Below are 27,900 nucleotides of genomic sequence, written 5' to 3'. Positions count from 1 at the left end.
TAATTGCAGGCGGAACCTTAGTGTCAGCCCCCCCGGGTGGAGGGGAAGTGTTTACTCGCTGTACCATGAGGAAGTGAGCTGGGCTGCTGGAGGGGTTGCAGTCAGGTCCATCCGGGCCGGGCAGGGAAGGATGTGGGGTGCTGGAGGTGGCCGGGACTGAGTCTTTCCCCCGGTGCTCCGGTCCTTGCGGGCGGCGGGCTGAGAGGCAGGCAGGCTGGCCGGCTGGCCGGCTGGCTGGCAGGCAGAAGGAACCGCTCTGGGCTCGCCCTGGGTTGGCCCGGGGAGGCTTGGCGCGAGTTGGACTTGTCGTGCGGAGAATCCTCCGACGGGTCCGAGACCGTGAGGGTGTCTGAGCTAGGAGGGAGGGGTGGAGAAAAAGGGGGGGCCTTACCTCTCCTGGGGGGGAGGTTGGATCTATCGCATGAGCTTTCAGAAGGAGCCTCTTCTTGGCAATTATAAAGGGCTGGGGAAACCAATGGGGGAGAGTCCCGAGCAAGGTATTGCAGGATCTCTTTTGATGCTGCTTTCAGAGCTTTAAGCATTCTCAGATTTCTGCAGCACAACACAGATTTTCTTTAAAAAGCTTCCTTCTGAGGGAGAAATAGGAAGGGTTCTGGATAGGTGGGTATGCTTTGAGATAAGAGGGTTTCTGTGGAATCTGAAGGATATTTTTTGAGGGGGTGGGAAGAAGAAAGAGTGTGGAAACACTTAGAGGAATTGGGTGAGGAGTCCCTAAAAGACCCCCATAGGAAACCTAGAGCCATGGCCACCCGGCGTTTAACAGACGCGTTCTTGTTGTTGCGGAACAACGCGATCCAAAACCGGCAGCTGCTGGCTGAGCAAGTGAGTAGTTACAGCTCCTCCAGCCCTCTGACTTCACGTAGCATGGCTGCTGCGGTGAGTCTCCCTTCATCCTACTGTATCCCACATTTCACTGTTTGAGTGTCAACTACTTAGATTGTCAGATAGCAAGCATGCCTTTTTGGCTTCTTTCTCCTTTGCTTTTCATGTACTCCTCTCCACCCCCTTCTCTTTTTTCCTTTATAAGAACTTGTTGTGATGACAGGTTATTTCAGGGCACCCAAGCTGACTGCTTTGGATCTGACAATAGACTTTTGCTTTAATAAATTGGCCTTTTTAAGGGTAGGCCATTGCACACATTACTCGGAGACAAACAGACTTTGTTCCTAGGATATGCTAAAGAGGGACCTGCAGCCAATCACAGCTGGGTATATGTTCTTAGGTGTTCAGTTAAGATCAGCCATGTGCTAAGTGGCTGCAAAGAAGGCATGGCTTGTTCAGGGGGATGTAACCTGCACCCAGATCTTCTAGTTCATTTTTATTGTCATTTTAGATTCACAGAGGAAGTGGAATCTCTTTTCCAATCAATAACTAAGGTTTAGAGCATCCATGTATTGATGTTGCTTAAGGCCTCTCAGTTCAGTGGGAGTTATGGGAACTTGAAATAGGCTGATTTGGCCCTGCTGGCTCCTGTTCCTCTTGCTTTGCCAAGGCAAGTGCTTGGAAGATGGCCAGTGGAGTCATGTTTAGTTTGTCTTGGGGAGGCCCAGAAGCTTTATCTGCTCCTATCTGACCATGCCAAAACCTTGGAACTCCATTAATGGGGTGATTTTAAAGCTGTTGTAATACCTGTCACTACAACTGGAAGTGTGTGGAGAGGAGGGTGTGGCTAGAGAAGCATCTTTAATTTGGACCAGCTATTCAGAAATGAGGAGTTTAGCATCTTACCTTGTAATGCTCTTCTAAGTGCTGTACTTTTTCTTGTAGGAATGAATGGCAGCCATAAGGGGATGAGAAGGAATGAATAGAACATGTCTTAGTCATGTAGTTGGAGACATAACTGGGAAGGAGAACCATCTCTGTTTTCTCAGCTGTGTCCCAGTTGTGGAGTCCTTTAGAACAAAGCTACCACCAATTTGTACATCCCCACACCTTCTCCAAAGCCCTGTCTGAGTTGTGTTTTTTGTCAATTAAAATTTGGTGCAGCTCTGTACTTCCTTATGTCTGCTATGACTTAGATCTGCTGATTATTCTTGAACAGATTGCTATGCTACTATGGTTCAATGTCCAGTCTGTAAAAGAGTGAAGTGGTTTCTTGCTATCCTCTTAAAGCACTCTGAAACTGAACAGACAGCATATTCTAAAATAGAAACTGCTCTTTTGAGTTGCAGTCTCCATTTACAAGTTTCTTTTACTTTCTGCTTCTTTATACTCACCTTCTTCACCATTCTTATACCAATATCATTTTGGGAGTCCAGCTTTTCATATTGCCGCCTCTTTTCCACAACAGTATTCACCTTTCGGGAGAACAAAATAAGCTGACTTTACACTGCTTTCTCTTTGGGGCAGGTACAAGCAGCAACATCTTGTCTGTCTTGTGTGCTGTACACCTGTTGCACACACAGATTGTGTTTTGTTGTTTCCTTCACATAATTCCTGAAAATGAATGAACAGCCATATGCTAATACACAATTGCCTGATCTGGAGGTTCTAGCTCATTAAGATGTTACCTAGTTCAGCTTCAGGTTCCTTTCAAATCAACATTTCTGCTAGACCAGGAGAACACAGACCTGTATCATAAATTTTAAAAGTAAAATGTACAAGTATTAATTTTGGGTCAGTACAGTAATCTAGATCAAAATACTTTGTAGGCACATTCTGATATACCAGGGTGGGCAACATGTAGGCCACAATGCAGCTGAAAGCCTCAGACCCCCATGAGCCACCTCTGCTGGGTATGCTAGCTAAGACTAATGGGAGTTGCAGACAAGAACATCTGGAGCATTACAGGTTGCCATTTCCAGTTCTGTATCCTGCTTTTCTTAGTATCTGATTTGCACTAAACTGCATGAGCTTCCTTTGTTTCAGTTATTTAGACTGAAGGGGGTGGATGTGTCTGTGCTAAAAGGGCTCTTTTGGTTTAAAAGAAAATGGCATGGTCTGAGTTTTGCATGCAAAGTAAAAGTCTAAAATTATAGTTGCTTTATGTCTGATAACCAAATGCCTTTATCTGCTTTTTTTAAAAGAGAGGGAGAGGAACTGTGTGTTTGCAGGGGAAACCTACTTAACTCTTATAGAATGTATTATTCCAGGCTAAAAAGAAAATGTTATGACCTAGACTTTCTGAACTTTGAATAGTCTTAAGGAGTCTTAACTTTTTTACTTTTCAACCTGAGATGGGAATTCCCACCTCCACTTTTTAATGTACTGTACCCATTCAATCTGCTCTATAAACATGCAATATGAACAAACACAATGGAGTTACAAACTACTATTAAAATATTTCTTAGGAACTAGGAAATAACTAAAATATAGATCACCCTTACTGCAGGAATTTAATCTGTATTAAAAACTCAGCTAAAAAGAATGTTTGTCAAAAAGAGGAAGGGGGGGCACCAGGCCACCTTCTCATAAAAGGAATTCCAAATATGTGCACCAGTCCAACTTCCAATAATGGTATGATGCAAAGAAATCCCACCCAGAAGATCTTAACAGGTAGACAAAAGTGTTCTTTTAGATTTGGATGACTAGCACCTTGAATTTGGCTCAGATATAAACTAGCTATCCATCCAGATAAAATCAGATGGAAATGATTTGTGCTGAACAGCTGGTTCATGATTCTTTTGATTATAATTATGGTGCTGAGGTGGGGTAAATTACTACTTGCCCCTATTTTCCACAGACTTTATGTCTCTTCCTAAAAGTTAGTGCCCCATTTTTGGGACACTTGCCATAATTGAACAGGAGTTTATATTCCCAGGACTGGCTTTCCAAATTGCTAACTGCAGTGCTTGTAGCAAGAACTTTCTGACCCTGCATCATGACTTCTTACTTATCCAATGTGACTGTGTTAAATAAATAGCCAGGCAGCTGTCTACAACATAGAGCTGTTCTCCTCAAAGGGGTGAATTACAAACACTGACTTATTTGAAAACTTGGTGCAAAGGGCCTGTGTTTCCAGGGCACTTCTAAAAATGGAAGACTGAATGATTAATAATCACCTTAACACTGAAGGCCATATTGTGCAGCATATGGTGTGTTCTCTTACAACTAGTGAACTAGAATCCAGGTCCCTGAGGCTGAATATGCCTAAGGAATGCTGCAAGAGGGAGACAGTTCCTGCTTCATCCACTAGCCCTTAAAAGTTGTTTTGTTATATCTGCCATAATAGCCTGAAGTGCTTGATCCTGCCTAATCTCAGAAGCTAACCGGACAGTATTTGGATGAGCCAGGAGGTGAGACCTGTGGCATTCTAGGTCCTTTCCAATTATACGATTATATTCTGTTATAGAGTGGAGTGAGGGCCACTTTTGACATTTCAGGCTATGTATAGAGGTCTGCTTTTCTACAATGGGTCACTGGATTTCTAATTTTCAGCACAGAAATGGTTTGTGAGTAGCTGACTTTTAGCTTGTGAAATGTTCCAGAGTAAACCCTAATACTGACTACTTGGGGAAGTACAAGCATCCTTGAGTCCTGTGCATTTAGGATGCTGTTTTCAGAATTTAGAAGGGTAATTTATATAAGTTTCAGAAGAATTCATTGACTGGGAAACTGCTTTGTCGGTTTATTAAGCCTGTTGCATTTTCAGAGAATTCAGCCCAACATCCACTTCAAAAGGTCACTTAGCACATTTATGTTACATGTTCCAGAACTTTACGCCACATCCTGGAACAGTACACTTTCCACTGCTTTTTTGAAATTGCATTAGAAATAGTCACAATAAAAAGCGGCAGAACACTAAAGGCTTTCCCCTACTTAAAAAGTGGCACAGAGGGAAGTACTTTTAATACAAATGAAACATTCCTGTATGAGCTATTAAAATATATCTGGTTAAGCAAAGCTGCCCACTTGGGATACCTGTACACCTTTCTGTAGAATGAGCAGGTTTTTCTGTCTAGTAATAGAAAGAGCAGCAGTCGTGTTTTGTATTAAATTCCTTTTTAGTCCAGACCATTCATCTACCTTAAAAGGACTCTCTTCAGTAATTATATATGAACCTTCACATCTTTTCTACTTGCTTCTCATTAATGCACTGTGTGTGTGAACAGGCAGTGTTTCATATACAGATTTCAGCTCTTCCACTTCCATTTATTCAATCTTGTAAATAGTTTGCTTTACAACCAGCAACTTGTGAAGTTACATTTATACAATTTTGAATAATGTTTTGAGAGCAACAAAGGTCACTTCTGGCTACACATTTCCAGTGTGCTTTATTTTGGCACCATATTGTCAGCTCTTACCTGTAGTTTGACCAGATTGTAACATGAAATCTTTGAAACCACATGAGTTTCTTAGACATTTGCAGGTTTACTACTTATTTGTAAAGTCTTAAGCAAATAAAAACAAAGTCCTTTCTGGTCATATATAAGCTGTTTCAAATAGTGAATAGAATAATAATGGCTAATATGTATAAAAGAGCTTTATATTTAGAAAATAATTACTTTTGTAGGCCCTGGTTCAAATACTGTTAAAGCCAGCATGGCACCATGGAAGGAAGGAGAAATAATTTCCTGTGTTTGAGACCACTTGTAATTGTACAGGAGCACCTGAAATTTGGGGCAACTCACTGTTTCCCCTGCTGATTATTGTTCTATACAATTAAACGTGTGCATTTAAATACATTTAAATAATTAAATAACAAAGGTATGCATTTGTTATTGTGTATGTCCAAACGTTGGTTAGTATTGACCTTTGCATGCATGCATGGACAATCTCAGATCATTCTGAATGCTTTAAATCAAGCATGCATCCTCATTTGTTGGCAGGTGATCACTGACAATCACACTTGCCAGCATATTTGAGGAGCTGGACATTCACAAGCTCTGCCTAATTTCACCTAATTTCTTAGGTCACTGTAACATATGCATACCAAATTTAATTGCTTCCAAACAATAAATATAAGCATGGTGGAAGTGTTTGTCCTGTGTTGATACTGCTATAAATATTTTTAAAAGCAGTATGAAAAAAAGCTCTTAAAACTCTTGTTGGGTTTGTAACTTAAACTGTGTTCTCTGAGGGATACATCTGACCTCACAAGTGTGCCCATTTTAGCAGGGAAGTTCTACTGCCCTTGCTACTCTGCTGTCAGTGCTCTGATGCCAGCAATGGCAGAAGGATGAAGGGAAGCTTTTGGTCCATCCACTTCCTCAACATACCTCTAGGTTAGAAGAAAAATATGCCTTGTTGGCATGAACTCAGCAGGCTTTGGGTGCATCACTGCCCTGCTCTTCCGAAATGTATTCAAGCCCAAGTCTGTGACATTTCACTTGTGCTTTATTGAAATATCAAATACCCATGCCACTTTATATGCCCTTTATGTGCTCTTAGCTGCATAGAAACCAGTTGGATTAAGAGATTGCACAAACACGGACATATTGTGGCTTCACATTTTATCAGCGCCGTAGGTGAGGATCTAAGCCACTGCTGCTACCTCGGTGGTTTGTGCAACACGTTTGAAACACAGGAGTCAGGCTAGATCAAGCCAGAGGCCTGTCTAGTGCAACATTTTGTTCAATCAGCTGCCTGTGGAAAGCCCACAAGGATTTAAGAGCACCCTGCTGGTCGTGTTCCCCAGCAACTGGTATGCAGAGACATACTGCCTTTGATATTGAGGGTAATATATAGTTGTCACAGCCTGTAGCCATGGATTGCCTTCACCTCCATAAATTTGTGTAATCCTCTTTTACAGCCATCCAAGTTGGTGGCCATCACTAAATCTCATGGTAGCAAATTCCATAGTTTAACTATGCATTGTGTGAAGGAGTCATTGCTTTTATCTGTCCCGAATCTCCCACCGTTCAGCTTCATGGGATGACCTTGTGTAACAAAATGATGCAGACCATGTATAATTTTCTGTACCTCTATCTCTTCTCCCGTCTGTTGCCTTTTGATGGTTCAGCTGAAAATTCCCACAGTTTTACCCATTTCTAGCATAGTGTCATTTCTAACTGCCTATGAATTAGTTGACTAATCTCCATCATGTGTTAAGGATATAGCTATCTTGAGCCAGACATTGCTTTTAGGAAGCATAGCATTGCAAATTATGATTTCCGCATGTGGTTTGTTTAGCTTTTGAATATATAGTACTGCACATTGTGATGGGAAAAAAACCTCACAATTCAGTCTTCTGCATGTCTCCTTAGAAGTAAGTCCCACTGAGTTCAATGGTACATACTCTCAGGGAGGTATGTGCATGTACGCAGTCTCAGCTAGACTTCTAATCCATGTGAGTTAGCCTTAAATTAGTACATATCTTTTATGCACACAAGTAGGAAGGCAGAAGTTGAAATTCATGACCCCATTCAAAACTGTCTCACATTGGCTATATGCTGAACAAAAAGTTTTATTCTGAATTATGTTCTTCATGTGATTACTTTTGTCTTTTCCTTTTGCAAATTAAATCCTGCAACCTAGCTACGCCATGTTGTTGTTGTTGTTGTTATAACATTTCTATGCCGCCCCTTGCCGAAGCCTCGGGGCGGCTTACAACACAATAAAATACATTGAAATACAATAGAACATAATAAATTACCACTAAATACAAAAAATACACTGAGATACAAATGTAATAATATAAAATTAAAATTAACAGTATAAAATAAGTAAATAAAGAATATAGGAGGAGAAAAGAGAAGGAAGAAGAAGTTGCCCTGGCCAGATCATATATTTTAACAATTAAAATGATGTTTAAATAAAAAGGTCTTTAACTGGTGCCGAAAAACCAGTAACGACCAGTAACATGTGAGACTGTTAGTTTTTTAACACATGCATTTTACATTATATTTTATGGTAAGTGGCATTTAAATGTATTACATGATACTTTTATTTCTAAAATAGTTGAGGCTATATGTTTGGTAAAAAATAAAATTCTAACCTGTAGCTCATTGAGATAAAATACTTTGCAGTGGGTTAGCTTATGTGTCCTCTGTTTTAAAACCATCAGCTGACTTCCCTAGAAGCAGGATGCAGTTGTTCACAAATAGCTATACCTGTATGTAAAATGATATTGTTAGAAAACTGGACTAAGCCCAAAGTCCATGGGTAAAGGGGCTCTTTTTCCCTACTGTTTCATTCATTCATTTGACTTTAAATGTACGCTATTCAAATAATCACTGGGTTCCACTCTACAAAATTCTTTCCCTCCTTTAACTCTCCCGGTGCAGTGGGAGCTGTTGCTTGCACCCTGCTTTCTGCTGGGTCCTGTCACTCATTCCCCTCTCTTCTCTAAGGCAAGACTGAACCAAAACTTGGTTTCACAAGTGAGGGCTGAACATATGACTCAAGTAGAAACCAGGTGGATCTATAAAAAGACTTCATAGGCTAGGCTAGGCTAGGCTAGAAGTTGTGTCCGACCCATCGTGACCCCATGGACAACATTTCTCCAGGCTCTCCTATCTTCCACCATCCCCGGAGTCCACCTAAGCTCACAACGACTGCTTCAGTGACTCCATCTAACCACCTCATTCTCTGCCGTCCCCTTCTTCTTTTGCCATCAATTGTTCCCAGCATCAGGATCTTCTCCAGGGAGTCCCTCCTTCTCATTAGGTGGCCTAAGTATTTGAGTTTCATCTTTAGTATCTGGCCTTCTAAAGAGCAGTCAGGGTTGATCTCTCTAAGATTGTCTGGCTTGATCTCTTTGCAGTCCAAGGAACTCTCAGGAGTCTTGTCCAGAACCACAATTCAAAGGGCTCAATTCTTCGCGCTCAGCCTTCCTTATGGTCCAACCTATATTACAAAAGACTTCATAGGTCATCTAATCCAACCGCTCTGCTAGTGCGGGAAATCTACTACTTCAGCATCCCTGAATGGGTAGTTATTTACCCTTTGCTTTAAAACCTCAGCAATGTCAAATGTAAAAAAAGACTTACCCAGGTTAGAGTCTCGCAAGCCATGTTCCTAAAGCAAGTTCCAAAGTATAATCTAGATCCAACTGCTAACTGATGAATGATGCCTAGACAGGTTTGGTTTGGTTTGGTTTGGTTTGGTTTGGTTTGGTTTGGTTTGGTTTGGTTTTTTATATTGTTTGTTGTATTGATGTTTTAGTCTTTTAATAGGTCTTAATATGTTGTTAGTTGCAAGCCACTTAGGAAGGCCTTTGGCAGTTATAGGTGGCAAATAAATATGTGAATGAATGAAGTCAAATAGGCACAAGCCATTCCACTGAAATGTTTCCATCTCTAACACTGAGTTTCTTTAGCACGTAGCTGCTAAATGTTCCCAGCACAATGCCTCATAAGCAACAGTTTGCAGAGAATGAAATCTGGGTGGTCGAACTTCTCAAGTTCAAGACTGAGTGAATCAGGTGGGGTTGGGTTAGAATACTATGGTTCTTGTATTAATACTATGTAATACTATGGTTCTTATGGAGCTTGCTTACTATATGTGGGTTCTAGCTTGCACCTCATTTTATTTGCTTAATGTATTTTTCTAAAGCTTGTGTTATATAAGGTCATTAACATGGGTATTTCTGTGCAGATCAAGAAAATGCTTTCAAATGTATTGAAAGGAGAAATAGGGTATTATTAATATTATTACTATTACTATTATTTCTATACTGCCCATAGCTGAAGCTCTCTGGGGGGTTTACAACAAGAATGGTCTGGTCAATTTAGGGCCCAATTCTAGGCATGTTTAGGCACCCCTTGCCAACCCACTATTAGTCCAGTATGCCTCAGGCAGCAAGACTCTTTTCGACCTAAACATGCATAGGATTGCATTTTGAAAAGCTCACATACTTTCAGAAGACTGCCCTTTGCACTGTTGAACAATGAAATTTCTAAGTTCCTTCAACTGACTGTATCCTGTGCTCTGTCCTGTTCTTTTGTTTCCCTCTCTTAAACTTTTGCTGTCCCTATACGGATGGGGCTGATGGATCAACAAACCGCCTCAGGAGCTGGATGAGGTATAGTTGTGTTTGTCTAATGCTGCTCTTGTTTGTAGGCAAATGTCATGGGAAGTGGCTTCAACCACTCAGACTATTTTGGTTTTTAGTTTTGTGCCATCAGTTCTGGGTTATTCAAGAAAAGCCTACAAGGCTGCTTTGGAGAGAGAACTTGCACTGTCGGGGTTTGCAACTAGCTTGTGTATTTTAATTCCAGATAGCTGAACATAAGCTGCATGATTATTCAGGTGGCCAAGTCTCCATTTAGTTTGCAGAGTTGAAGAGTTGAAATTTCAGCTGAGAGGGAAAACCCTTGAGTCGTGCATACACTCAGCTTGTCATAAACATGCAGTTTTTTTCTGGTATTTATTACTGTTGCAGATTGAAATTTCCCCAACCACCATGACTAGAAACTTTTAAATAAAGCAAAGCCCTCCCCTCCTCAAAAAACAGGTGTTCAGTCTAAACATTTCAGGCTGCAATCCTAGCCACTTTTGCTGTCTAGAAAGTCCCATTGGACTTTTTGGGACTTGCGTCTTAGCTGATGGGCTTAGAGTTACACTGTCAGTGAATCTGTTATGTTTGTTTTGCATTTCTATCCTGGCCATCTACCAAGAAGCTCAGAGCACATTTTCTCATTATGACAAGCCTGGGAGTCTACTTTAGATGGAGTGAGATGACTTCCCCGAAGGGGATACGGTTTGCTGCATGACTGGGTGGGCAGTCAAACGCTTCACCCTAACCTTCCCAACCTGCTAGATGGTTTGTACTTCAATTCCCATCAGTCCCAGCTACACTGGCCAACAGGAATGGTGGGAGTTGTAGTCCAAGAGATCTGAAGGGAGGTAGGTTAAAGGACCCTGCTCTAGATGCGGTACCTCACTGTGTTTGAATCAGCCCTGTCAGGCCGGGCACTTGCATGGCCCTGCTGTGGGGGAAGGAATGAGGCATGTAGAGGGGGCTGTCCACTCTCTCCTGGGGAGTTCTAGGGAGGCAGCGTGCCTGGTCTTGTGCATGTGCCCCGTGGCCTGAGATCCCGCACAGCCCAGCCAGAGCACTGGCAGCCACTTGCTTCATTCCCCAGGGGTTGCAAACCTGGCTGCAGGAGACTTCAGGAGGGACTCCCGATTGCCCATTTTCAGTGTAGAAGTCTTGCCATGTGACTGGTTTCTCTGCAGTCTTCTCCACTGCCCCATTTCTCCCCTACCTGCCCCAAAGGTAAGTAAAAGTACTTGAATAATGAAAGTTCTCTGTCACGGAACTTAGTTGAAATCCAGGTATAGGGGATTGTATCCAGGTAATGGGGATAGGGAGACGAAGTCATGCTCATCCAGCTGTTCCTATTTGAATGTAGAACATACAGAAAAGAGAGAACAAAACAAAACCTTAAGTGGTTTTCCTGTTCTTTTCTTGGGCTTAGAGAAGCCTTCTCCCATCCTGGCAACCTCCAGTTGTGCTGGACCTCAGCTTCCATCACCCCCAGCCAGCATGAGGGAAGTGCTGTGACAGCTGTTTTGTGTGCAGAAGGTACAAGGTACAGTTCCCTTTGCTTCCATGGCAGGCTGGCAAAAGACCTCTTTGAATTTCTGGAGAGCCACTGCCAGCTACCAATACTCGGCTGGACCAGTTGACAGTACTGAGCTAGATAGACCCATGGTTTGACACAATTTACAGCAGCTTCCCATATTCCTATGGGAGCTGTAATCCAACACTTCCAGAGTATGCCAGGTTGGAGAAGACTGCCTCTGAGTGCTTGTTGCTTTCTTCCCACCCACCCCCATATAGGCCTGTTTTTCCTTCCAGAGTCAAATCAAGTCAGTTCAGCTGAAGCACCGATACAGGGCTGATGCCATTGTATTGCTGCCTCTTTTCTCTCACCTTTCCCCTGATAGCTTCTGACAGTAATCAAAGTAAAAGCCAAATAGTGCCCAGTTGCTATGTTCATTTGAGAATGGAAGAAACCTAGACTGTCCCTAGAGTTTGATGCTAGCTCTTTAGGTTGAATCATATGAATTGGGTGAAGTGGGGCTCACTTGGCATTAAAGCAAGTGCTGTCCCCTGAGCCACGCTGTGGCCATATATCTCACACAGCCTGCTTTTGCAAAATTGATTTCCACATCAGAGTTCCTGGAACATAATGTTCTCAGAAACAGGAGCTGATGAGACCCAAACAGAGGAGAGTTTCCAAGCCTATAAATAATTTTAATGTGGCATATCAAGCACTGTGCTTATTTGAGGATCTCTTAATCCTGAACTTCCTTTAATTTTAAAGTAAAATTTGCATCTTTTGTATAGCTTCCTGAAGAAACAATGCCCTTCCATGTGTTGCATTGTCAGGGGCAACTACAGCCAGCAATGAATGCCTACTAAAAGGAAGTAGGCAGGATTTAACTGGGAAAATCTGTCTAATTAGTTCATGGGCAAGTGCTGGCTAGGTTCTCTTCTTAGGCTTGTTGCTTCTTTCTGGGCTTAAGCAAAGAATTTCCTTTCTCTGTGCTTCCGTTTCCTCAACAACAGTACTATGACTATTTAATGAAGGGGCTTGAGTTTCTGATCCACACCTTCCCTGAAGGCCTGTGGTGAGGTACAAAATGCACAATTTGGATTAAATACAATCTTAAAACTCATTTTTGGCCTAAATCAGGCTGGGTGGCACAATATTGCCTGTCCTACCAAAATACTTTTGATTTGTGGGAGTCTTTTGAAGGAAGGATGCTCTTAAACTGTGGGACCAGTTGCATGGCAGAGTTGCTCAGACTACATTGTCACTGGAGGTATATCTTGCATTCCCCTCTGTATGCAGTTAGGGTTTCATGTATCTATGGATTTGGGATATAAAATGCTTCCCATGCTTTGAAAGAAGGCAATGATATGACTTAAGATTTTGTTATAGTAGTCCTGGTACAGAACCTTCTTTAGTCAATATAATATGTTTATGTTGCTTTTTAATTACAGGGTGTTTCAATTGCATTGAAATTACATGCATATCTAGAAAGTGATCTATAAAATAGCAACTGAAATTACTCCCCCCTCCCAATTTTTCAACTTGCTTCATTGCCTTTATGGCTTTAGGCTGAGGTCAAGTGGCTAAAACTGAGTTAACTGATATTTGATCAGATTGTGGGCTTTCCAATCCATCAACCTTTGTTCCACCTCTGCTACATTCAGTCACTTCTGTCTACCTGCTGCTCTTCAACTGGGTAGATGGAACTGGATTTTGTTGCTTTTATGTAAAGTTTTATCATGATAAAAGCTGGTATTTTGGGATCAGTATTTAGCAAAAAAGAAAAGAAAAAGAGGAATGGCTCACCCATAAATTCAAACTTTTAAAGTATTCCATACTGAAATAAAGAATTGGAGAATGCTTTTCATGTCAACATGTGTACTAAGGAACACTTTGCTCAACTTTGCTTTCTGCAGTGGATCCTGAGAGCAGCAGAACTGTATGGCAAGAGTAGGCAATATTTTTGGTCAATGAGTACATTTGAGAATTTGAAGTCCTGAGCTCCATCACAAAATAGCAGTTCTGGGAGGCATAGCAAAGGAAGTAACCTGCCCCACTGGTTGGGCCCTGTGGCCACCCTGCATGAACTGAGAACAAGAACACACTTAGATTTTCTCTGTAAATCCGGATTATTAGATCAGTAATCATAAGCAAGCTCTCACAGAAGTATCACCATTACTCATTTTCCCATTGTGGGCCCCAGCTAAACTTCCAGTTAGGCCTGAAGCTGCCAGGGACACTTAATTGGGAATCCATTAGTCTTTGGGCCTGCGTCTAAATAACTTGTTTTTGCTTCCTACAGCTTGCTGATGATCGCATGGCATTGGTCTCGGGGATCAGTCTAGATCCTGAAGCAGCTGTCTGTGTAACGAAAAGGTTACCTCCAAAGTGGATTGATGGAGTCGAAGAAGTAGGTTTAAATGTAGTATACGATTGTGCTGAACAGCCAAGGAAGAGGCTGTTTTTAGCTTGCTTTCTAAACTGAATGTGAAGCAGAAGCAGCGAGCTGGCAGGAGGCAGCACACTTGCTTCCATATGGCTCTGATAATCCATGGGTTATGTGTGAAGCACAGAGTTGACTTGAATGTAATAGCCCTTGGATTCAGTGTTGTGTCTTGACAAGTTTGGACACTTGAAAACAAGCTAAAATCTTTAGGAGAGTAGAAAGCTTTGTGTGCTGAAGTCTCTCACAACATTTAGATTTCTTTCCTGAGCTCAGTTTCTTAGCAGCGCTCGTTTTTGTCTCTTCTACAAACTCTCGTATCAAATGCTCCCTGTTTACATGGCTTTCCTATTCCATGGCTATTGGAATCTGTTGTCATTTCATCCTTCTGGCCTTGTTCAGAGTCCTGTTTCTTGGTCTGGATTGTAAGAGACATGCTCGAGTCTGCTTGGAGATCCCTTTGCCCTCGAAGTCCTGTGCCTAATCTAGAAGTATATGGGCTGACTGGAAGAAATAATGCAATTTCTGGACTCTGAGGGCATGTTGGAAAGATGCAGTTGCTATTGTACGTAGCCCATGTTATTCCAGAGGGTACGTGCCAGGAATGCCTTGCTGTACAGCAGAGCACCACTCGAGCTTTGGATCCAACCTCATCTTGGAAAGGCTTTAAGGAAATTTCCTTTTAATGCATGTGGCTGAAAATACATAATCCAACCACATTTTCAGTCTGGTGTTGGTTGGCGCTGTACCCTCCATTGCTTCTAATTTTGACCTAATGTCTGTTGCCTTTTAGATTCGTTATGAAATCTCCAGGATAAAACAGAAGATGAAAGAATTAGCAAGTCTTCATGACAAGCATTTAAACAGACCAACGCTAGATGACAGCAGTGAAGAAGAACATGCAATAGAAATAACTACCCAAGAAATTACACAGGTGAAATTGCACAGAAATTGTACAGCTGTCAGTGAGATTTTTTTTTTCCTTTTTTGGAAATGAATCTGATCTCCTTTTCAGTTCTTGTTTGAGTGCTTCTGTTTTTGGTCAATTACTGAAAGAAATTGCAAGGACACTTGGAGTGAAATGTATGCTTTGGTTTGTTCATCTTGCTCTTATAGGAGAAATCACTAAACCAACACCTTTCAAAGCCCATCTAAGGAAACTGCCACCACACGTCACAGTAACAGGCCATTTATTATACTTCTGCAAAGTGGGCGCTTTCCTCCAAGAAATCCACTTTAGATATTGGGTTTGGCAAGACCACAGCAAATGACGTTTAGATCAGTATTAACATGTTCCCTGTCCTTCATGGTCACGTTACAATGCTCAGTTCTGAAGATCTAGAACTAGTGCCATGTGTCTAGCGGACTTTGGTCCTTCTCCTCGAACCGCAGCCTCCCTCGCAACGCCATGTTGCATCCCCCAAGAACCAGGTTCCTCCTCGCTGCCCAAGAACTGCATGAGACGGTGTGATGTCCGTCACTCATATGTAACACTCATGGGCAAAGTGTGTCTCGCACAAAAACACAGTCTGCCTTAGTTTTTCACTAGTATTATTGTGGTTTATTATCTGGGACCAAGACTAAATAGTTACTAGGGAGGAGAATATCGTGACATAAAGTGTATCAGACTGTGTCCTTATCCCAGGAATGTGTTTTTAGTTCTGGAAGTGGAGTGCTTACACCAGTCTCTTCACACTCCTACCCGTTCCATTGTTTTCCTTTAAGCTTTCTTGACTTTAGCATGTAATTTAGGAAAGGAACTAGGGGCTTGTTTTCAAATTAAACTTGATTGTGAAATTTCAAAAACATCAGCAAAAAAGAAGAAAAATGTACGTGTGTGTGTGTATCAGTTTCAATGCATACTTTTAAAGTGAGTTTGTGTATGAAAATGTCTAAGAATTATATATAAATCAGACCAAGTGGGCAAGTTAGTATCCAGTTGCAGATGGTGTCTATGTACCACTCATTCAAATACTGAAAGGGTTGTGTAGTCATCAAGCTGTTGCATTATAGGACACGAGCTTTAGCTGACAGAGGATTGCAGAGAACCCATTTGCGCTGGCCATCTGTTAATGTCCAGGAATCAGGTAGATTGGTAAATGTTAGAGTGTTCCACCAGAATGTTATTCCAGAGCAGTGCCCTCACCACACATGATTTATTGTGTGGAAAGATGAGATAGGACCAGATTTCCTCTTCCATATGGATGTAAGTGATGAATAATAAAAGTGTCAGTGAAAACACTAGCCTTCTGATTTATTTTTTGAGTCTGCCAATTGAAATGCTCCACTTCTCTTTCACTAATAGAAATTGCTTCTCCTCCCCCCTCTCTAAACACCCCCAAGCTATTCCACAGGTGTCAGAGGGCGGTCCAGACATTACACAGCAGGTCCCGAAGCTGTACAGACCAAGAGCAGCAGCTTCTGAAGAACGTTGTGTCTTCCTTGGCCCAGTCCCTTCAGGACCTGTCCACCAGCTTTAGGCACGGACAGTCTGACTATCTTAAACGTAAGCTAAGACCTCAGTGGCATTGAGCTGGAGAATACCCTTTCCCCCTTCCTCCGTCTGATGTAGCAGGGCTCATGTAAAATAATGCATGGCAGGGCAGCAGTGGCCCACAGAAATGACTGTTTGCGTTGAGCCTTCCTCCTATCTGTTTTCTTTGTATCCTCACAGACTCCTCTCAAAGGTGTAACAGTTCTTGAATGCTTAGCTGCCAGAGCACCACTCTGTGCCCTGATACAGGCGACTGAGTACCAGTTGACCAGATCTGTTTTAAGAGTATGTTTGAGCAAGTCTTTCTCACAATATGGAAATTACTTTGCCCCATTTCTGCTTGGACATGCAATACAGGCCAAGCTCTGTCTAGGGCTGAGTCTGAATTCTGATGGGTGCAAACCTGGCTCTGGTCTGCCCTATGTAGCGCTAAGGCCTGCCAGTGCAGCACTGAAGGGTGCTGTGTGTGTACCCCTTGGAACAACTGAAGCACACACAGCTCAGCTGCCATGCAGTAGTGGCAATGTTGCCATGATAAGTGTGGGCCGATGCAAACAGCCCATCCCCACACAAAGCAAGGAGCAGGGAGCTTTGGAATGTTCTGACCAGCCTTGGCCATGCCAGAGATGGTTGGGTTGCAGCTGTGTTGTGCCTTCTCCTCATCCAAGGCATGTCTAACGTCGATGGTGGGAGAGGGGTCCCTCCAGTGCAGTAAGTAATTATTGTGCCGCTAGAGTGTGCCATCGAGGACTGTTAAATAGAGGGGTGGAGCAACTTCTCTGCAAAGGAAGGGATGGGCCATGGTAGAACACCAGTTTTGTGTGCGGAAGATACTGGATTCAATCCCTGGCATCTCCAGGAGGGTCTGAAAACACTCCTGTCTGAAACCATGCAGTCCTGTTGCCTGTCAGTAAGAGACAGTGTGAGCGAGATGGACCAGTGCTTGGACTTGGCATATGGCAGCATTCTGCGTTCTGCAAAAGGCGACAGAGCTTCATGCTTTGAAGTTTAGGAAAACAATAGCTTCAGTAGGGGAAACATAATTGCCATTTAGAAAATTGCATTGTAGAAAAGATGGACCTTGCACCCAACACAATCCCTCTGTCCTGTTTCCCAAGCTAAGAGAGCAGCCTTATGGTTCTTTCTGTGCTGGCTGCAAAGGGATATGGGGTGGAATTTGAAATAGGAATACTATTTCCAGTTCAAACTATCCTGTGCTACCTCAGATACTTCCCAGGAGCTGTAGGATTGTGGATAAAGTCTCCATATGTTAATAGATAAGACAATGTATGCTTTTAGCTTAGGCTGCTTTTTTCAAGTATTAGTCAGATTTATGGAAGATGGATCTTTCAGTCAAATTGGGCAACTCTCAACTCCAGGTAGCATAGCCAGTGGTCAGGAATTTGGTAAATGGAAGTCCAAAACAGGGAAAGACTGCTATAAGCTTCATGCAGAGGGAGAGCGTAACCTGAAAGTCAGATACCCTGCATGCAGGCATGTGGAGGCATTTGAGTAGATGTTATAAGAAACATCATGCAGAATTAGATTAATTTCGTTGTACTCCAACAAGCTGTTACGATCATCAGGTAACCTGGAAGAGCATGTGGGGAAGTAACTAATAACCCTACTAGTCCATTGGACATACAGTCACATGTTTCTTGTCTTGAGATTTTACCAAAAGGCAGATGATGGGAGGGGGTGCAAACATTTTGACCCACTGCATGATAATATACATTGTGCAGCGCTGAATATGCTTCAACAAATGCTTTATTTAGTGACGGTTGGCCCCCTCCCCACTTGTAGGTATGAAGAACAGGGAAGAAAGATCAAAACATTTCTTTGATACGTCTGTTCCACTTATGGATGATGGTGAGGACACCACACTGTACGATCGGGTAAGAGATTTCTTTGCTAAGGCAGCCATTTCATTTGTGTACTGTAGGAAGGGGTGGGGATTTATGTTAATTTGTTTGGTTGCTACTTGTTCCATTTTATCTTTTTGTGGGTCGCTTGTGTTGGCTTTGGGATAAAGGTGCAAGGCTACGAGTTAGTGGGGTGGGCAGCTCTCTGTTGGGGGCTGCATGCTGACGGTGCCCAGGCCCCCAGCCAGCAGTGGGCTGGGCCCGTGGCAAAGGTGGGTGGAGCCTCCCCTTCTTTTTCTCTGTAGCACTACCTTTTCCTTCTTCCTCCCATTCATCTGGCCGATGAGATCAGAACAAATTGCTCTTGCCAGACATCTGAACCTTTTGAATTTAGGCTGAGGGCCAGTTATGGTCCTAGGGCTGTGGATTGACCACTCCTGCCATAATCTGTCTGTCTTTCTGAGGTCTCTGCCAGAGAGCTTTCCTTTCTTCGCTACCCATATTCCCAAATGAAAATGTGTTTACTAAGTTTGGCTTTTTAGATACTTGGTTTTCAAGGGGTCAGTCAGAACCCTATCCTAATACCCAAGGCTTGTTATCATGGCTTCAGTTTTGTTTAAACATTTTTAAGAAGAGGGAAAAGATGGGTGAGATGAAAGAAAATGAGAATGGGTATTTATTGTAGAAAAAATAAAGAATCGGGTGCCTTGTTGCAGGTTGGATTCAGCAGTGGCTTTGCAATGCCACTGGAGTCTCTAGTACTTGTTATCAGGGAATATTGTCATGAGGATAGGATTGAAAGCAGCAGGAGGAGAATGATGTAAGCTGCTTTGAGTTCTTCAAAAGAAAAAGGTGGGATATAAATCTAATAACTAAAAATTTCTTTTCTTTTCTTTTTTCTTTTCTTGAAACAAGGGCTTTACAGATGACCAGTTAGTATTAGTACAGCAAAACACATTATTGGTGGAAGAACGGGAACGAGAAATCCGACAAATTGTACAGTCCATTTCTGATCTCAATGAAATTTTTAGGGATTTAGGAGCAATGATAGTAGAACAGGTAAGTGGCTCTTTGGTCTATTGTATTATTTATATCATATAAAATCCTTGGTTCTTCCCTAGAAGCATAAATGATTTCTGTAATTTATTTTTGCAGTTCTGTTGATTTAGCAGTGAGAATATAACCTTTTGACTGTAAGAGAGTTTTTCTGTAGGAGCATTGGAGCTTCCCAGAATTAGCCAGTGTACATGTGAATAAACACTTAAGACAGACAGACAGGCAGACAGACAGTACTGCAGGGAAGAACCCCAGTTGGCCAGTCCAGGAAACCCTTCCTTCCTGCTCTAAAATGAGGCTCATCCAATACCAGACTGCAACTGTGCAGTTGGTTAGGCCAAGTACATAGGAAAGCAAAAGAAATTTTGGGAATTATGCTAAATTTCAACTATATTTGTAGGAAGTACTGCTTTCTCTCAGTGTTTAGAAACAGTGCTATGTCTGTCCTTTCTTTAATTTCATGTACTATATTCCTCTAGTTTAAAGCTATATATTATTTTGTTCAGGGTACAGTTTTGGATAGGATCGACTATAACGTTGAACAATCATGCATTAAAACAGAAGAAGGATTGCAGCAATTACATAAAGTAAGCATGGGATTCTGAATTGTAGTATTTTGTGTGTTAATACTTTGTCCGTATAGCGATTGATATCAAACACTGAAGCAAGATGTTTCTTTTTATATGTACTGTTTCCATATAATTGCAATAGACAAGGAGTATAAGAGAACGTATCCTCTAAAGTTAGAGATATTCAGCAATTATTTCAGAGATGGCTCCTGGGGACGGTTAAATATCTAGCTTTTTAATGATTCGTTTATTAAATTTATATACTTCCCCATAGCTTGAAGGCTCTCTGGGTAGTATACAATTATTAACATATACCATATTATAAACATTCAGTAAGTATTCACATTAAATAATAAAACCATATAACAACATAACAGGACAACAACACAGTGATATATGCTAACCATCCACCACAGCAGCAGACATTAACACCTGGACAAATCTCTAAATCTGTTGTGGCTCGAGGGTATCCTATTGAAAATCTATATAAAGGCTTGCATAGTAATAATTAGACCCATCTGCCTATTTGTAAGATCAATGCATTCTAGGTAATTAATACTAAATTAAAATTAATAGTGGCATCAGAAGTGAAATGATTCCCTTTCCATAGTGTTTGTGCCATCTGCAGCTGTTGCTGATAATTCCTTTGCAAATGGGTATTTCATCCATTCATCTGTATAAATGAATCCATTCTTCCATTCATGATGAATTTAATCCATCGATCCATTAAAGTTTATTGAGTTGTCTAAGGCTAATCCTGGCCTGTTGTGAGGATAATGTGGAGGACTGCCACATAGGTTGCTATGAGTTCCTTGGATCGAGGGATACAAATCTGGTGTTAATGTGAATTTGCATCACTTGGCCGAAATATTGCACATGCCTGGATAGAAGTCTCATTGAGTTCTGCTGGACTTAGAATAAATAAATTTATATCCCGTCCTTATAAGATCATTCTGATGGTGCCTCCGTACATGCAAGAGTGAAAACAAATGAAAAACACATACACATACACACACACACTAAATTGATCAAAAGCATATGAAAGCAGCATATCTCAAGAGACGTGTACAATTGTACCTCAAATTCAGCAAGAGAATGACTATCTGTACAAATATGCCAATTTTTCAGTGGGTGCACAATAGCATATTGTACTGATTGAATTAGATTCCTGGCTTCTATTACTTTTGAGTGTTAAGAGAAGACTACTGCAATTATCTTATGTCACGTGTGGAGGGATCTGTGTTCATTTGCCAAATCATTCCAGTGCACTAAATCCCTTTTTCCTGTATCTGCAGGCTGAGCAATATCAAAAGAAGAATCGGAAGATGCTCGTTATTTTAATTTTGTTTGTTTTGGTAATTGTCCTCATTATCACCCTCATTGCTGTAAAATTACGCTAGTCAACACCCCAATTATGTTGTTCTTCCTGCGTGTGTGCAAGGTTTGGGATGTGGGGTGGCATTTTGTGTCTTTTGGCTCTTTTTGTTCCTGATATGAATGGTTCAGCCTGCACTGTTGGAAGCTGCCTTTTGGATGAATGTATAGCCCCTTGTGGTGCAAAGTCCGTGCAATGTTTTTAGAAAAGCTCCTTTCCATTTTACATGCTTAGTAAATGTGGGAGTCACAAGAATGTTGGGATTTCTGATGGATACTGCGAAATCAGATATCCTGGAAGTTGAAACACTAAGAAGGCGTATTTTCTTAAGGACTAAAGTGCTTTGGAAAATACAGTAATTACTGTCACTCTGTTGAAAACATAACTGTGTTTCTGCCATGTTTTGTGCAATGGTTAATCTTGTACCTTCTTGGCTGCCTAAGTTTCCACTTGGACATATCAAAAATTATTATTTGGAGGGGGAAATGCCGTAATGATAAAAATGAATTGATCCCATCTAGCTTTCCTTCAGATTTAATATTAGTGCAGTCCCATAGAAGCGAAACTGTTTTTTAAGAAATGGCAGATAATTTATACCCTGTGTGTCCATACTGTTACTAATTCCCCCTGCGTTTTGAGTAAAATGTAGCAGTGTAACTATCACAGCTAACCTATATTCAGTGCTATAAATTTAAAATGACTTCCTCAGCTTTAAGTGATCCAAAAAGTCCCCCCCCCCCCGTCACCCCTATCCTGAAAGAATACTCTGCCTCCTGAACTGATCATGCACTGTTTTTTGACTACACGTATCTTGAAATACTCATATATTTGGTCCATATTTGAGAGGAAGGGCTCTATTCCCCTTCTCTCCCCCACCCCTGAAATCAGTATACCAGTAGGAACCAGTTGTGGTGTAGCCTAAACTTGTAGCCTAAACACTTGCAGCCTAACCAGGATGAAATAAGTCCTAAATAGAAAAACTTTTCTCCTCTGCTGTCTGGCTGCAGAGAAGCCCAGGAGAAACATGGAATACTATTCAGCTCTTATTAAGTGCTTTACTACTGTTTATTGCTGATCTGTTAATGTAGGGGATAACCTCTACAGAGGGATCATTTTTAGTGGCAAAATGCTACAGTTTAACTGGATTCTAAGTGTTGTGCAGTTTTAAGGGCCTTGCTTCAGTCCTTGAAATGACTCAAAAAGAATCATGTCTTTAATTTATTTCAGGCTTTGCTGTTCATTCTCTTCCTGTTGTGACTTACTTGTACAGTCCTCAACCAGTCAGTAATTAAATAATTGTCGTGTTGTCTGTGCTTTTTCTCTTTCCCTCTCTCCAGCTTTCTTCCTCTCATCCACTTCTTTGCACCATTAAGGTTTTTGATAGAACGATCACAGAAACAATCAAGCATGCCCTGCCGTGGTTCAGCTCAGGATGAGGGTCGCTGGTCAGAGAGAGAGGATGAGACCCACCAGGGTCATCTGCTGCAGAAAGTCCAGTGAGCCTAGTGGTTAGAGTGTTGGCCTGCAACTTGTGAGATCAGGATTCTAGTCCCGCTTGGCCATGACTTCGGGCCAGTCACAGAGTCTCAGCCTAACCTACCTCACAGGGTTGCTGTGAGGATAAAGGGAAGAGAAGGAGGCTCATATAAGCTTCCTTGGGTTTCTTGCAATAGGAAGAAAAGAGAGAATAGAAATTGATCCTGAATATTTTTTTAAAAACACGTATTTTCTAAAAATGAATAGAATGGTGCTGTTCCATTTCATTTCAATGAGAATTTATTGCAGGAGCTCTTCCTGCAGGGTTGTGCTTAAAGGTTAGATTTGTCTTCTGCTTACAGGACCTCATAGAAGGATCTATAATAGCTGACAAGGCAGTGTGTTGATCTTTGTAGAGTCATGAATTTCAGTCCCATTGGATTATTTGCCTGTCCAGAAGCATCAGCTGTGTTAATTGAAACAGACGACCCTTGTGTAATAACAAGGGCCTTGATAGAGCGTATTAATTCCCGTTTCTTAAAGCAGGGTGCACAATGTAGGGCTTGCACGTACACACACACAGTTGTGCTTTTTTCTTAGGTTTCTCCTCGTTTGCTCTTTGTGTCCAAAGTTAATGAGCTTCTGCTGGGCTTTCTTCAAGCCTCTACCACAGCCTGTCTTGGATGCCATCCTACTTGTTTCTAGCTGGTAATGGTTGAATTCACTTTGACAGATCAGTCCCAGCCCTAAATTTATACTAAATTTCTAAATATTTAGTATAAGGCATGACTCCTCAGTCGGCTTAAAGCTTTGTTAGAACTAGTGAGTGGTTGTACACTTACAGGAATATGTTGCCACCTGCATACCTGGGTGTTGTCACAGTTCTCTAACAGTCTTCCCCACCTTGGTGCCCTGCAGATGCACTGGACTACAGCTCCCAGAATTTCTGAGCACTGCCCACGATGTTGCAGTCCAAGACATTTGAAGGTACCAGGAAAGGGAAGGCTGGTCTAGACCTACTGAATCCTGTTGCAAGCAAGGGAAAAACTCAAGTCCTGCCATATTTTGCTAGCAATACACATCTGTGGGACTTGTGGTGTTGCTGTACTGCCACAATTGTGTGTGGATGGCTGAAAACGAGGGAAGGTGAATGGCTTTGAATGGAAGGTTTAGTTAAGTTTTGGCCTCTTCCATCTTTGATGCTATATATACAGAAAGCAGGGCACCCTTAGGCTAGTTGATTGAAATGGTGGTGGTTGAAACATAGGTCAGGATCTGCTATAGATCTCTGGCTGGCTTGCCGTGGATCAGCAGTTTTCCAATGGCAGCTGTTTAATAGTAGCAACAAATAGGCACTTTTCCTTTATTAGGATGCTGAAATGAAGACAGCAGGAAGGAAGAAGCAGAGTTCACTTCTGCATGAAAGGACTAGGAACTCAAACTCCTAGCTGAAACGTGCTCAGAGGCCCTGTTTCTTAATCTAAATGTGTCATCTCCCCTTCCATTGCTGTGGTCCTATACCTGGCCCTGTTTGGGGGACCTCATGTTTAAGTAAACAGAAAAGTGTACCCTGTGAGCCTGGTGCCTTTCCAGTCCAATCTACAAGCGAGCTCTCATCAAGGTAGCAAAGCAATACCTGGGCAGAACCACTGCCAACTGGAAGGTTGGGGAGTCGCTCACATACAAACATTTCACCAAACTCAAAAAACTGGAATTGGAGGGGGCAGAGATGAAAAGGCAGAGTAGATCCCTCCTCTCTAACATTGTTTTCTGTGTGGAAGAACACCACATTGTATGAGCCCTAGAAAAATCAGTATGGACCAGACCCAGGTTGTTTGAGAGAGACTTGGATCAGAATCATGAACATCTCACATGTTACAAGGGGAAAATCCGATTCCTACTAATGATTTATTTTCTGTGTGTTTTCTCCCCGTTTTTAAATTCTGCCTTGTGCTATAATCTGACATGATGTCAAGAAAAAAATTGTTTATCTTTAAATAATTGCCAAATTCAAAGAACGTTAGAAATAAAGTGCACTAACATTTAATGTCTACATTATGCCTGCATTGGTGTTATTTATGTAGAACTGTCAGCGTACACAGAACGTTATAGCACAAACAAGCATTTTTCTGCTACAAAAAGCTTGCTTTTAAGTGTAATCATGTGCAATGAATGGGCCAGGAGAACGATAAATGAATGCAAAATAGGATGAAGGCAGCAGGCAGATGCATGGGTTAAGCAAAGACTTCCAATTTCTGAAAGAAAGCTAAAAATTGCTGGAATGTTCCTTGGACCCAAACTTCTAATTGAGTTCTCCTGTGGGGCAGACAGAATAGAAATGCACTTACAAGATTGCTGGGGTGCTCTCTAATTGCAGTGATGCACAATGATATATGAAATATTGTACCATCAGAGTTAGTGTTGTCATATGCACGCCTACTAATTTAATTAATCACTTTTGACTAATGTGGTCTTTCCATCTTCAGATCATTCATTGGCAAGATTGCTCTATAAATCTATTCAGTGGTGCTATTCTCAGAAGGCCTATGAGCAGAATGTTGAGGCAAACCAGTGCTTTTAGTATACCTCAACTTGCAAATTGGGTTTTATTTCATTGTATATATCCAAAGTCTAAAACTGGGTACTTTGTTTTGCAATTTGAAAATTTATTTTAAAGCAGTTTTTCTGCCCACTTTTGTTTAAGAACAAAAACATGGCCAGAAACACAGAAAAATACTCATGGCCAGAGACACAGAAACAAATATACAGATCAAGAGACAAATTCTACATATTATATATTATATTAAATACCTAAATTGAATTCTTATCATGATTAAAAATAGATGGCCTTGCAGAAGAGAGCTGAGTGGGATGGAATGAAAGAATGTAGAAGCAAATCATATAGGAACGTCTTGAGTAAAGAGACAAATCTTTAAAATTTTTTGATGACAATTAGGGATAAAATAAGATGGGTGGTGGACATGGGCATGCTAATATGAAGGAAAAGTCATACAAGCATGCACAATTTAGGCATCAGGGTTTGTTTTCATGCAGAGACCATGAAGGCATGCCTATGGGACACTACGGTAAAATCCATCATCTGATTACATGGCAACCAAGCTTTACAAACTGCTGGAGAATACTTTTGAGGTTCTGTTTGTATACTGTACTCTACCCATCTATAAATGTCTAGTGCACTGTGTTTTCTAAAGGTCTACCATTCTAAAGGTCTACAAGTCTACCATTGCTCTGAAAACCTTTAGGCTGATCAGAAACAACATAATGTAGAGAAGGACCCAGTGTAAGATATGTACATTCCAAAGGGGTTTGGACGCTTGAGATCCTTTCTGTTCATCAGCCATAGTTCTGTGTAAGACTACTGTTTGCAAGAAATTTAAAAATCTTATTTAAAACTATTTATTTAAAATGCAACAATGTCTAAGATTTTCTACTACTTTGACTGTTTTCCATAATAGCTGTGTTCTAGAGATGTGACACTGGTCCAGCCAGACTGGGGGGAAAAGACCAGTGAAACCACAATGGTGTCAAAGATTAACAGAGTTGTCAGAATGGTTGTCATACCTAATTGTGCAGCGTCTGTTTCTGTGGACTTTAGTACAGTTAAGAACTACCATTAATTTTCACTGAATGCTTTCTGTAAACCTCAGGCAATGTTCCATGTATTTCCTTGAAGTGTTATTTTTATAGTATTTTCCAAGGGTAGCTGTAAAAACATTAGCCTATTGCAGTAAAAACAAAGATTTGCAAGACTCAAAACTCTTTGTTTGTTGTTTTTTCCTATAAACGGATTTTTTTTCCTGGGTAATACTCCTCAGAACTTATTTCTTAGTAGGTTGGTTGATATTCCTTCCTTTTCACAACTGGAAAACTATAGCTGAGAGAGACTTGCCTACAGCATTGGCGATATTAGATTGGAGACGAAAGCCCTTGTCCCTTGTTCCTCCTTATGCGACCCCATTTGTCTGATGGGATACTGAGCTATGCATTCATTGGCTTGTCTCCGAATGCTTTGGGGCCAGACTTCTGCAGCAGGTCTGCTAGCATTGTTCACTTACACAATTTAGATTCCAGCAGTCATAATCAAGCAAGAGGCCTATGTGAACGCAGCTAGCTCAGTGTGCTGCAAGAGAGGAAAAGGTTCTTCATCCACCGTACAAACCCAGCTGTGCAATCCACACAGAGTGGGCAGTTTGCATGTTGCTACAACCTGGGGTTCTTGCGAATACAGCGAAATGCTAGCGCATGCTGCACAATCACTCCTGCAGCAAGCTAAAAAACAAAATGGGGTGCCATGCAGTTGTGTGCACTTGCAACGAGCTGGATCAGATCGCGGCTTTCAGGCGGGCTGCCTGCCCCTGGGAAGAGCAATCCTGGTGAATGTGCGGTGCAGTCCGATACCTGACAAATTAAGGATTCCAGAACTCTTATTGATGGCAGAGCAGCAGGGAGGAAGGCACATTTTTTCTGGGGAAGGGTGTCTTCCTTATAGGCTTTTGTTTTGTCTGTCTTACTTTCTTGTTTAAGTTCCCTCCAGTTGTCTCAGTAGGAGAAAATTAATCTGCAACAGCGCTAGGGCTGCCGCAGATTGTGGGGAGTATCTTGGGAATTGAGTGCTGTTGATACATGATACTTCCTGTATACTCCCAGAAAGCCTCAGTTCCTTTCCAGCAGCCAAGTTCCAACCCTGGAAAAGCATCTGCCCCAGAGTTATCTGTGGTAGCTGGATAGAGATTTCCGAACTCAGATCTTTTCTCCAAGGAAGGTCTCTCTCTGAGGCTTATTTGGGATTCAAGAGGCTACTTTTTCTTCATGGTTAAGGGTCTTGTACGCAACCCCTTATGCATGGAACATTTCTTGGTGCTTGTATCTCGCATCTAAGATAATACAGAATATCTTGTTGCCAGAGAATTCTGTATATAATTAAGAATGCCTGCAGATTTTGCATTGCAAGGTTTGGGTGCAATTCTGTGGCACACAATACATAAACCACAAGAGACATCCAAAATGAGAAATCCGCTTCTCACAGTATCATTGTATACAAACTCTAGCAGAAGCCCTAGTCATGGCCCTATGACTGTTGTAACTTATCTATGGTGTATGTAACATAAGGGATCTCATGTTTACCCAACTATGTACAGTATTTTCTTCCATGTCTGTGAACAATTTGTACTGTATGAATAAACCATTCAACTCCAA

General features: G+C 41.6%; 1 protein-coding gene across 7 annotated transcripts; it reads left to right on the top strand.

Moving 5' to 3' along the window:
- Positions 1-18: 18 nt before the first annotated feature.
- Positions 19-27,900, top strand: STX16 (syntaxin 16). Of its 7 annotated transcripts, XM_044454989.1 has the most exons (10): positions 807-843; positions 9,221-9,325; positions 9,914-9,925; positions 13,711-13,818; positions 14,645-14,785; positions 16,195-16,357; positions 18,149-18,240; positions 19,123-19,266; positions 19,770-19,850; positions 21,128-27,900. In XM_044454989.1, the coding sequence occupies exons 4-10, from the start codon at positions 13,726-13,728 to the stop codon at positions 21,230-21,232; spliced, it is 819 nt and encodes a 272-aa protein (XP_044310924.1). In that variant the 5' UTR covers positions 807-843; positions 9,221-9,325; positions 9,914-9,925; positions 13,711-13,725; the 3' UTR covers positions 21,233-27,900. The 7 variants fall into 7 exon arrangements, with proteins under 7 accessions (XP_044310920.1, XP_044310919.1, XP_044310921.1 ...); XM_044454984.1 differs by lacking the exon at positions 9,221-9,325 and having other exon boundaries at positions 49-897; XM_044454986.1 differs by lacking the exon at positions 9,221-9,325 and having other exon boundaries at positions 78-843.

This window comes from Varanus komodoensis, unplaced genomic scaffold (genome assembly GCF_004798865.1).
Source record: "Varanus komodoensis strain SLA01 unplaced genomic scaffold, ASM479886v1 scaffold8, whole genome shotgun sequence".
In the NCBI taxonomy this organism is placed as follows: Eukaryota; Metazoa; Chordata; class Lepidosauria; order Squamata; family Varanidae; genus Varanus; species Varanus komodoensis.
The sequence above is the reverse complement of the archived record's forward strand: the minus strand, read 5'-3'. Positions and strand labels throughout refer to the sequence as shown.

Excerpts from the sequence above, each read along its gene's own strand:
- STX16 (XM_044454984.1), top strand. The coding sequence starts at position 763 with ATGGCCACCCGGCGTTTAACAGACGCGTTCTTGTTGTTGCGGAACAAC. Across the intron at positions 13,819-14,644 it reads GGATTGATGGAGTCGAAGAA|ATTCGTTATGAAATCTCCAG; the intron begins GTAGGTTTAAAT and ends GTTGCCTTTTAG. Across the intron at positions 14,786-16,194 it reads CTACCCAAGAAATTACACAG|CTATTCCACAGGTGTCAGAG; the intron begins GTGAAATTGCAC and ends AACACCCCCAAG.